The 11,536-nt window shown below is 66.0% G+C and overlaps 1 protein-coding gene across 1 annotated transcript; it reads left to right on the forward strand.

The window, feature by feature from the left end:
- The first annotated feature begins 238 nt into the window (after positions 1 to 238).
- On the forward strand, positions 239 to 10,972 carry ARAP1 (ArfGAP with RhoGAP domain, ankyrin repeat and PH domain 1). The gene is made up of 15 exons (XM_050911665.1): positions 239 to 326; positions 428 to 533; positions 823 to 970; positions 1,272 to 1,355; positions 1,529 to 1,597; positions 1,753 to 1,870; positions 3,133 to 3,246; positions 3,699 to 3,841; positions 4,516 to 4,548; positions 5,915 to 5,997; positions 7,872 to 7,922; positions 8,280 to 8,343; positions 8,584 to 8,739; positions 9,974 to 10,012; positions 10,257 to 10,972. Exons 1-14 carry the CDS (start codon positions 239 to 241, stop codon positions 9,989 to 9,991), a joined length of 1,275 nt encoding a protein of 424 aa, XP_050767622.1. The 3' UTR covers positions 9,992 to 10,012; positions 10,257 to 10,972.
- Positions 10,973 to 11,536: the final 564 nt, after the last annotated feature.

Consider the following 11,536-nt stretch of genomic DNA (forward strand, 5'->3'; position numbering starts at 1 on the left):
GGATGCTCCAGCCCTGTGGAGCTGGGATGCTCCAGCCCCATGGAGCTGGGGTGCTCCGGCCCTGGGATGTTCTGGCCCCGTGGAGCTGGGATGCTTCGACCCTGGGATGTTCTGGCCCGTGGAGCTGGGATGCTCTGGCCCTGGGATACTCTGGACCCGTGGAGCTGGGATGCTCCGGCCCCGGGATGCTCCAGCCCCGGAATGCTCCAGCCCCATGGAGCTGGGAAGCTCTGGCACCATGGAGCTGGGACGCTCCAGCCCCGTGGAGCTGGGATGCTCCAGCCCCGTGGAGCTGGGATGCTCCATCCCCACAGTGGGGCAGGAGGGTCCGAGGTGGGGTCCGGAGAGGGGATGGTGGGGCCGTGGGTCTTAATCTCACCTTCACGCCCCTCCACGCTCATCCCCCTCCCTCGTGCTCCTCTCACAGCGCTGGAGGACGAGGAGGCGAAGATCGGCGAGTACCGGCGGCTCCTGGGCACCCTCCCCACGGTGAATCGGGCCACACTGAAGGCGCTCATCAACCACCTCTTTCGGTATGGTGTGGGCGGCAGGTCCGCGGCACGGCAGAGCCGGGGGTCCCTGAGCCCCCGTGGGGCATCGCCCCATCTGCTGTGGGGTGCTGGGGAGGCTGTGGGGTGGAGAGGAGCCCTCATCCCTTGTCTGACATCCCAAGCAAGGAAAGGAGGGGGAGATTTGGGGTCAAGCTGTGCCCAAAGCCGAGCATCACGTCCCAGCGTGGGGGGCATTCCCCTTGGCAAGGCTGAAAAGGGGGGTGTCCCAGGGGGGGCTCCGGGGCAGGAATCTTAACGGGGTTCCCCGCAGGGTCCAGCGCTTCTCCAGGGAGAACCAGATGAACACGCACAACCTGGCCATCGTCTTTGGGCCCACGCTCTTCCAAACGGACGGGAAAGACTACAAGGCGGGACGCGTGGTGGAGGACCTCATCAGCCACTACGTGAAGATCTTTAACGTAGGTTCACCCCGACTCCGACGCTGCTCTGGATCAGGCCGATGTGTGGACGTTCCCAGGGGACGGGGAGGTGGAAGGAGGAGGAAGCTGGATCTACTCTGTCTGCAGACATCTTGCTTCGGAGACGAGGGGAAGGGGGGGTCCATGTCCCTGCAGACCCTGGAGACCCCTGAGCCTGGAGGTGCCGGCACCGCTGGGCAGGGGAGCAGATTCCCCTGGGGACCCGCGTCTGCTTCTGCAGTGAAACTTAAGGGCGGTCTGGTCAGCCCTGATAGCTCCCTGGGCTCCTCTTCCATGGCAGGTCAACGACCAAGAGATGAAGAAGCAGCAGGACGAGATCATGGCCATCATGAAGATGCGGGAGGCAGCGTCCAGTGGGACACAGGTGGGTCCTGGAGATGGGGACCTTCCTGGGGCACCCTCTTTGCATGGGGACCTCACCGCCTGCTCCAGCATCTCCTGGCGATGCACCAGGCAGGGGGTGTCCGCGCCGGGTGGGGGGGATTTGGCCCACACATGGGAAGGTGCAGGTTGAAGTGCTTTCCCGTTGCCCTCCAGCAAGCCGGGGACTTCATCTGCACTGTCTACCTGGAGGAGAAGAAGACAGAGGCAGAGCAGCACGTCAAGGTGAGCGGTGGGGCGCAGAGGGGACAGGGACCCCCTGTTGCATGCCCAAACCTCTGTGGTGGCATGGGGGGATGCTCTGAGCTGGCACAAGGGTGGCACGGCCCCGGGCACTGGCTGATGGAGACCTGTCCCTTCCCTCTATCCCTCCCTCCCAGATCCCGGCCACGATGACAGCTGAGGAGCTCACCTTTGAGATCCTAGACCGGAGGAAAATCGTCATGAAGGAGAAGGACTATTGGAGCTGCTTCGAGGTGAACGAGAGGGAGGAGGCAGGTTGGTGTCGGGGCATGAGGGCAGTGGGGATGGGGATGGAGGTGGGGATAGGGATGGGGATGGGGATGGGGATGGATGGGGATGGAGACGGAGATGGAGATGGAGATGGGGAATGGGGATGGAGATGGAGATGGGGATGGAGATGGAGATGGAGATGGAGATGGAGATGGGGATGGAGATGGAGATGGAGATGGAGATGGAGATGGAGGCTCCCATGGGGACTGCACCGTGGAGCAATGCTGGGACAGGCTCCAGGCGCTCGGGGGAGGACGGCTGCGGTGCCGCAGCTTTTGCTCGCCGCATCCAGGTTGCACGTGGCCGAGCGCTGCAGATGGGCCGGTGGTTTGGGCCAGGACCCACGGGGCATCTGTCTGCATCCTGAGGGGTTCAAATGCCTTTGAAAGCTGGCGGGGGTGTCGGGGCTCTCCGGCCACCAAAGGGAGCAGCGCTGGGGTGCCCGTAGGCAGCAGCGAGAGCTTGGTGTGAGCAGGATGAACCCCCGGTCCTGCTGCCGGTGCCTCGAGCTCCTGCTGCCAGCTTCTGCTGAGCGTGCCCGGGGGCCGTGCCTGGCAGGGAGACAGGCAGGGTGCTGAGCCCGGCAGTGCTCTGGGCATCACCGAAAGCCTCTGCTGAGATGTTTTGGTCCTTGCTAAGCCCCAGCCATCAAGCTCAGGCTCCCCTCTGCAAAGGGTGCGTGCTGCTTCCCTGCCTCTGCTCAGGGAAGCACCGAAGCACCGTGCTCAGCCGAGCACCACCCAGCACTTAAAAACAAAAAAGAACCTCGGGCTGTTCAGGGACTAAAATTGGCCTAAAATTGAATATTCACCTATGAACTTCTATGCAATCCTTGACTCGCCCTTTGCTTGCGTGGAAACGCGCATGTTTGAAATACCTCCGTGCATATTTTGCAAGCACGTGTGCAGATCACATGCTGCCCACAGCAGTCCGCGTTTTCAAAACATGTATGTTTTGCAATTGCAATATCTGTTGGCAATTGCTCCTTAGTTTCTTCCAGTCCCCGCGAGTCCCCGCTGCTCACACACCGCGGGCCAAAAAGTCCCCTCCCCGGGGGACGATGAGGAAGCAGCAGCGCCATGAAATGAATCCAATTAAAAGGGGATGGTGCTGCGTGGGAGGTCTGCTCGGGGGACAGGCAGGACTGTCCCTTGGCAGACTCTCGGGACACCACGTGTGACACCCCCAAGTGGGTGCCAGCCCCCGGGGGATGCTGCCTGACCCCTGCCTGTCTCCCTGCCCGACAGAACGGCCCTTGCACTACTCGGAAAAAGTCCTGCCCATTTTGCACTGCCTGGGGACGGAGAGCTACCTGGTGGTGAAGAAGCAGATGTCCATGGAGAACATGCTCATCTACCTCGGTGAGGAGCCGGGGAGCCAGGGCCCTGGCAGGGAGAGGAGGGAGAGGACGGGGATGCGATAGGGACGGGGATGAGGCCGGCGCAGGATGCTCCCTGTCCTGCCGACTGCCACCCCGCAGGAAAAACCCAAGGGATCAACCATCCCAGCGCCCCATCCTGCCCGGCCGTGCAAGCGGAGCGGGGCACCGGCCCGGTCAGCACGTGGCTGGGACCCCCCCCCCGATACGGGGTGATGTCTGGATGCTGCGCACAGCGCAGTGCGGGGAGACGGTCCTGCCTGCCCTGCCCGGGCTGGGAGCAGGCAGCAGCCGGTGGGTTGCGGTGCTGGGGGCGAGGGAGGGGGTTGCCCTTGCTATTGCCCTGCGGGACCGGGTCTGGCTGCACCCCGCGCCCTTCCTGGGGGGCCTGACCCCCCCCTGGGGGGCCGGAGCCGCTCAGGCGTGTGCCCCCAGCCAGCAGAGTGGGCGACTGCAAGCACGGCATGATGAAGTTTCGGGAGGAGAGGAACCTGCTGGGGCTCGGCCTGAGCACCGGCTTCCACGACCGCTACTTCATCCTCAACCACACCTGCCTGCGCCTCTACAAGGAAGTGCGGGTGAGCCCTGCCTGCTGGCTGCCTGCGAGGCAACGCTCCCTTCCCCTGCCTGCCCTCCCCTTCCCCTGCCTTCGCTTTCCTTCCCAGCTGTGCCATGTTGTGACCCTGTGCGGGGAGGCCCTGAGGATGTGGGACCCATGTGGGCTGGCATCGCATGGGCATTGCAGGCAGCGATGGGGCTGGCATCGCATGGGCATTGCAGGCAGCGATGGGGCTGGCATCGCACGGGCATTGCAGGCAGCAATGGGGCTGGCATTGCACGGGCATTGCAGGCAGACATGGGGCTGGCATCGCACGGGCATTGCAGGCAGCGATGGGGCTGGCATTACACAGGCATTGCAGGCAGCGATGGGGCTGACCCCAGCAGTGCTGTCGCTCTCCCAGACCCGGAGCTTTCCCGGAGCAGGTCCGGAGCCAGCTCCAAGTCAGTGCAAGGGTTCAGGAGGGGACGCCGGCGTCCCAGCTGTGCCGGGACATCTGCTCCCCGCCGGTGGGGCTGCTTGCCGGTTCCTGCTCCCCCAGCCCCGGCTCCCTGGTCTGACACCGCGCCCCGGCACCTCGCTGCCTCCCTGCCCTGTCCCCTGCCCGTAGGCAGCGTGGGGTCTGCAGGGAGGTGGTCCCCCACTGCGGCTCGTCCTCCGCGCCTGCTTTAACCCCCGTCCTCTGTTGAACAGAGCCTGAAGCAGCGGACCCCCCCCTTGGAGAACGTGAGTAGAGGAGCCTGGGGGGCTCAGCCGGGGCGCGCAGGGGGTCCCGCGCCCTCTGCCCTTACAAGGCTGCCCCGGGGTCAATCCCAAATCCAATCCCGCAGCACGCGTGTGCCCATCACCGCGCGCTCGTGGACGCGGCAGCCCCCGGCGATGGGGTGCCGCGTGTGCCGGAGCTGCCCCCGGCGCCGCCATCCCTCCCCGTTAGCCACCGGCATTGGGGGTGCCTCAGCTTGCACCCCTGTTATCCGGGGCCCTCCGATTTGGGGGTACTGCCGCTGCCCTTTGCTCCAGGCAGCTGGAGATGGGGATGGGGAAGGGGTGCGAGGGCTGGTCCCTGCTACCTGCCGCAGGGAGGGGATGGGCTGAGCTGGCTCCCCCATCCCGCGGGCATTGGATCGGGCTCTTGTAAGTCATGCCGCTTGCATGTGAACACAGGCGGGCGGCTCTACGGGGGGTCCCCGGGGTCCCCGTCATGTCACCCGCTGCCAGGGCATGGCTGGCGCGGCACGGCGAGGCGCAGCCGGCACCGGGGAGGTCCCGGGTGGGAGAGGAGGGAGCTGCGGGGCTTTGCCCCTTCGAAACGTCTGCCGGCGAAGGGTGATGCCTGGGCCAGCTCGCTGCCACGGCGCAGACCGTGGGGAGGGAGGTGGCTGGCGCCGGCGGTGCCCTGGCTTTGCCGGGACATCCCGCTTTCCCCCATCCCTCCTCTTGGGAGGCTGTTTGGCGAGGCAGGGTGCGGCATCCCCCCCAAGGGATGCTCTGATGCAGCAGGGAGCCCAGCGCAGCCAAAGTGGGACTGGGGAGCTGGGGCACCCATCTTCACCCACTGTGGAGAGGTGCCCGCCTGCTGTGCCGTGCCGTGCCGTGCCGTGCCATGCCGGCGGTGGGACGTTTGGGGATGTGGATGGGGCAGAGAGCTGCTGGCAGAGCAGGGCTGGGGCCACTGCTGCCGTGGCCGTGATGCTGAGGAGGGGTGTGACGTGGCTGTCCCCATGGGGGATGTCTAGTGCCAGGCTCTCAAGACCCCATCGCAACGTGCCAGTGCTGGTCCCAGCTCCAAAGGCAACTGGCATCATCCCCGGGGGACCCTGCCGTGGGGACAGGCCTCCCGTGTCCCCTCCCCTCTGCCTGTGGCCTCCGTCATGGGCGATGGGCACCCGCTCTGCCCTCGTCCTCGGCAAGCCCAGACCTGCGCTGAGCCCCTTCCCCGTCACCGCATCCCTACGGCTTCTCCTCCCTGCCTGCCGGGGGGACAGAACCCATCCTGGCATCGGTGTTGGCTAGAGCGGGTGGGGACGGGTGGCCAAGGGTCTGGCGGTGACCCTGCAGCCCCCAACCCCGTGCCGGGTCCCTCTCCCCGCAGAGCCACAAGCCGGAGAAGGAGTGGCCCGTCAGGAACCTGAAGGTTTACCTGGGCATTAAGAAGAAGCTTCGGCCCCCGACGTGGTGAGCAGCGACGCGGTGCCTGGCTGGGCTGGGGACAGGGACAGGGACAGGGACAAGGATGGGGATGGGGATGGGGACAGGGATGGAGATGGATGGGGATAGGGACAGGGACAGGGACAGTTTTGGCTGCTGGGACACGTGTCCTGCTGGCCGTGCCTCTTGCCACCAGATGTCAGAGCAGCCTCGCAGGACGCTGCTGCAGTCTGCGTTGCATGCATGCCAGCGTGGGCATACGGGGGTGTGGGTGCCTGGCAGCGAGCTGTGTGCGTGCGTGTGCGTGCATGTCAGTGTGCGTGTGCGTGCATGTCAGTATGCGTGTGCATGTCCGTGCATATGAGTGAATGGGCATATGTGTGCGTGCATGTGTGTGTGTGCATGCACATCATCAAGTTGTCTACACGTGTGCACGTGTGCATGTGTGTGTGTGCATGCACGTCAGCAAGTTGTCTACACGTGTGCATGTGTGTGTGTGCATGCACGTCAGCAAGTTGTGTGCATGTGTGTGTGCATGCACGTCAGCAAGATGTCTACATGTGTGTGCATGTGTCTGTGTGCATGCACGTCAGCAAGTTGTCTACACGTGTGCGCATGTGTATGTGTGTGCATGCATGTCAGCAAGTTGTGTACATGTGTGCGCGTGTGCACGTGTGTGTGTGCATGTGTGCGTGTGGGTGTGTGCATGCACGTCAGCGTCTGTGCATATGAGTGCATATGCACGTGTGTGGGTGTGTGCGTGCGGGTGTGTGCATGCAGGGCGTGCACATGCATACACATGTGAGCATGCGCACGTGTGCATGCACGAGTGTGAGTGCATGTCTGCGTGTGCACGTGAGCGTGTGTGATGAGCTGCACAGGCTTGCCGGGAAGCTACAAATCCACGTGCTCCAGGGCCGCTCTGCACTGTGGGGGCAGGAAACGCGTGCGTGCGTATGTGCGTGTGTACGTGTGTATGCATGTGAGCGTGCAAGGCTGTGACCCTGACCCCCCGGGGGTTTGGGTGTGTGCCGCCGTGCTGGGCAGCGTTGCTGCAGGTCTCGGGGTGGGCTAGCAGCGGCCGGCGCTTTGGGTCGGGGCTGGGGCCAGGGGGGCTGCCCCCCGGCACTGGGGGGGGAGGTGGGTGCCCTGGCCAGGCCTTGCGGGGATGTTGGGGTGTAGCTGAGGCCAGGCAGGGGGTGAGAGGAGGCAGAGCACAACCACAAAAGAACTAACCACCATCGAAAGGGCCGGCTCAGATAGCTGTGCCCGCGCCTGGCCCGCTGGACTGCAAACTGGTGCAAACTGGGAAGGACTCAGGGCCATTGCCCGGTGCTTTACTGGCCCTGAATCGCTGCGTAGCGTTGCGTCGAGCTGCTAAAGCCAATGGGAACCCGTCCTGTGCGCCCAGCAGCGCAGGGCTGCGGCGGCTTGCAGGGCTGGGGGTGGTTTGCAGGGCTGGAGGCAGCTTGCAAGGATGCAGGTGGCTCGCGGGGGTGCGGGTGGCTTGCAAGGAGGAGGGCGGCATGCAGGGATGCGGGTGGTTGTAGGAGTGGGGGGTGTTTGCGGGGATGAGGGGTTTGCAGGGACGGGGGTGTTTGCAGGGACAGGGGGTTTGCAGGGACGAGATTGGTTTGCAGGGACGGGGGGTTTGCAGGGGTAGGGGGGGTTTGCAGGGATGGGGGGTTTGCAGGGACGGGGCGTGTTTGCACGGATGGGGTGCGTTTGCAGGGGTAGGGGGGTTTTGCAGGGATGGGGGGTTTGCAGGGATGGGGGGTTTGCAGGGATGGGGGGGTTTGCAGGGACGGGGGGGTTTGCCACCTTTGACACCTGGAGAGCCGGAGCTGAGGGCAGGGCAGGTGGGGACGCTGGCTGTCATGTTTTCTCTTCTCCCCTTCCAGCTGGGGCTTTACGGTCTTCTACGAAAACGAGAAGCACGAGAAGCAGCAATGGTAAGGGAGGGGGTGGACACGGGGACGCTAAACTCATCCCCAGGACAGATGGACACGCTGCCAGGGCGGGTGCTCTCCGGAGCCGGCGTGCCTTCACCGTGGGGGGTGTGGATGGGGATTTCTGTGGGCAGAGCCTGGCTGGGTGCCCGCAGACCCGCTCGGGATACCCCCGGGGTCCGTGGCTGTCACCCTTGTCCCCTTCGTTCCCCTGGGGTCTGCAAGACCAAGCCGGCTTGGGTCCCGGCTCCGTCCCCAACAGTGCCTGGAGCAGCCGGGTGTCCCCGCCGCGGGCAGAGGCACATCCCTCCCCGCTGCACCCCGCCGTCCCCTCCGGCCGCTGACGCTGCGTCCCCGCAGGTACCTGTGCTGCGACACCCAGGCCGATCTGCGGGAGTGGTTCGCCACCTTCCTCCACGTGCAGGTAGGGAGCGGGCAGGCTGCCCGCCGGCAGGCAGCGGGCACGGGGCGGTGCGCGCCGTGCTCCAAGAGCAGGGCTGCGGGGTGACAGCCCGGAGGGATGCTTGGCTAGCAGAAACCCTCCAGGGTATCCAAGCATCCCTAAATCCCAGCATCCCCGGGGTGGAGGAGAGGTCTCCGGGTGGCTGAGGACCGAAAAGCCGGTCTCCAGCCCTCCTCCAGCCCCTGTCCCCTCTGTGCCCAGAACGGCGGGGCCCTGTGGCCCTCGGAGACCTCCAAGGTGCGGGCGTCGCGGTCGCAGCAGGACTCCAGGTTGGGTAACATCTCCCTCATCCCGCTGCGGGGCAATGAGAGTGAGATGAGGAACAGTGTGGCTGCTTTTGCTACTGACCCGCTAACCGTGAGTGAGACGGGGGGTGCCGGGCTGGGGGTGGGTGGGGGGGTCCCTCTGCACGGGGCCGCATCTCCCCTGCATCACACGCCGGGGGGTCCTGGTCCCCCAAACCTGGGCAGGGTGGGGATGTCCTTGCTCCCATTCCTTAGGTACCAGCATCAGCCTCCGGTCACCCCAGAGAGAGCTGGGCGGGGGGTGGCTGATCCTTTGGGTGCCCCGTCCGGCATCAGGGCTGGTGGGTGGTCTCTTGGGTGCAGGGGTGTCCCAAACCGTGTGATGCAAGAAGAGGGGATGCTGCCAGGCTCCTGATTTTTCCTGTAACGGGTGGTTTCTCTGAAATGCCGTCCTGGTTACAAATCAGCCCCCCCTCCCATTGTCCTGCTGTCTGTCTGTCTGTCTGTCTGTGCAACAGCCATCCTGCCCGGGGGCTGTCGCACACTGGGCATCCCCCCACCATGCCCATGCTGGCCGTGGGTGTCGGAGCCTTGCTCAGCCACGGGGCCCGCCGGTGCTACCGGCCGGTGGTGGGACAGAGCTGCTCCAGTCCCACCGTGCCCGAGCCGATCCCTCGGGCCCTCGTTGCTGTTATAAACCTGAGGACATGGCTGTGTCGGGGTGATCCCGCTGCTGGCATCAGTTGTGCATCACCCAGCGGGCGTCCAAGGGTGCCCCAAGGGCAGGGAGCAGCCCCCGGTGCCCCGCACCTCATACCTGTCCCCCGAGACCAGGTCTGCGGGGGAGCCCTGCCCCAGGACCCCCGCCCAGGCTCAGGTTTATAACGGGGGGGCAGCGGGGAAGCTCCTCCGGGGCTTCGCCGTGGGCTGTGCTTTGCGGTGTGCGTGTGCCGGCGTGCGAGGCACGGCCGTCCCTGCCCGCTCTGTGCCCGCTCCTCTGGTCCAGGCACGGACCCCCACCCTGGGCAGGGGGTCTCTGCGCCCCAAGGGCCATGGAGCAGCAGCTGGTGTGGTCTGGGGCAAGGGACCAGCCCCCTGGGGCTCCCAGGGGATGGTCCTGTGGATGTCCCCCACCGTGGTCCCAGCATGGGATGGGGGGGCTGGCACCGCAGCGTCCCCTCGTGCCGGCTGCTCGGAGGACGTGCCAGGGGGGACAGCGGTTCCCCTTGCTCTGGGTTTTCTCCCCCATCCCCTGGTGCATCCCCCCGGGGAGCTGCCCTGCCGGTGATGCCCGGAGGCGGAGGAGGCTGAGGACTAACGGGGACCTGTCCGCTCTCTGTCCCCAGCTCCTGCGAAACGTCTGAGCAGGAGGCCTGACACGCCGGGTGAGTGTCCCTCCCTGCCTGCACCCCCTGCCCCAGCCCTGGCATGCAGGCAGGGCAGGCAGCGGGAGGTGAGAGCCGATGGCTCTGGCTGTCCCATTGCCACCCCGGCTCGGGGACATGGGCACGGGCATGCACGCACGGCGGTGCCCCCCCTGCCACGCGTGTCCCCCTGCAAGGCGGGAGGGGGATGGAGGTGGCAGCCCCTTCCCCTTCACCGACCCTTTGCTCTCTGCTTGTGCCGCAGGTTCGTCCGCAAGCGGGGCAGCCCTCGGGGAGCCGCACCAGCCCCGCACCCCGGCACCTGCCGGGGGTCCCGCCGGCTCCGGACCCTCCGCCGTGCCCTCTCGCCTTCCCCCCACGGTGACCCACGGGCAGCCAGGAGGGGAAACGGCAGCGAGGCCACCCACCCACCCACCCGCCGGCGGAGCGGGTCTTGGGAGCCACGGCCAGGCAGCCCACGGGGACCGCGCGGTGCCAGCCCACCCGACCCCGCACCCCGGCTGCTTTCGCCTGCCGCTTCTGCTCCGAGCTCCAGGCGGAGAGGCAGAGCCCGGCCGGGCGCCCCGGCACAGCCGTGGGACGAGGGCTGTGGCCGGAGGCTCTTGCTTTTCCTCCTCCTCCCTCTATTTTTAAGTCTCTCTCCTTTAAAATGACAAGGCAGGCGGGAGCAGCCCTTCCCGTGGGATGCACGCCCGGCGCCGGGCACCGACAAGCAGCATCACAGTGCTCCCATCGCTCCTGGGGAGGGGGTGCCCCATCCTTGGGGTCCCCTCCATGCCGGGCAGGGCATCAAGAGCTTCTGCATCCCCCCAAATTGGGGAGGGGGTGCATCCGGCATCTGTCCACGCCCCCCCTCCCCTGGCTCCAGCCTCTGCTGGAGGAGGGGGGGGACAGGGTGGGGGGCTGCAGGAGCTGTCCCCGCTTCCCACCGCCACCTCTCAACGATATTAAAGGTGGGGAAACGGCGTGGAGGTGTCCAGGTCTCTGCCGGCTGCGTGGGGCGGGGGACAGTGGGAGCTGGCGAGCCCGTGGGTGCAGCGGGACGGCCCCGGATGCACCCCCTGGGTGCTCGCGAGCCGATGGGTGATGCCATGGAGCGGGCAGCGAGCTGCCAAGCCACTTTTGGGGCTGCGTGGGGGCCAGGGGAGCTGCGTGGGGCCGGTGCAGGGTGCTGGGTGCAGCCCAGGGTGCAGCCTGTGTGCCAGGTCCTGCTCGGCGATGCATCCCGCAGCCCCGTGCTTGCTGCGGCCACGGCCACCCCATGCTACACCCACAGCCAAACCCACCCTAAACCCACGGCCAAACTCACCCTGAACTCATGCTAAACCTGTGGCCAAGCCCACCCTAAGCCCATGCTAAACCCGTGGCCAAGCCCACCCTAAACCCACAGCCAAACCCCCATTAAACCCACGGCCGCTCGGTGCTGCTCTGTGACAGCTGCTGTCATGGGGAGCACGCATGCGCATGCATGAAGGTGCATGTGCAAGCACATATGCGCATGCGCGCGTGTGTGCACGCACAAGG

The sequence above is a fragment of the Gymnogyps californianus genome, chromosome 1 (assembly GCF_018139145.2).
Source record: "Gymnogyps californianus isolate 813 chromosome 1, ASM1813914v2, whole genome shotgun sequence".
Lineage (NCBI taxonomy): Eukaryota > Metazoa > Chordata > Aves > Accipitriformes > Cathartidae > Gymnogyps > Gymnogyps californianus.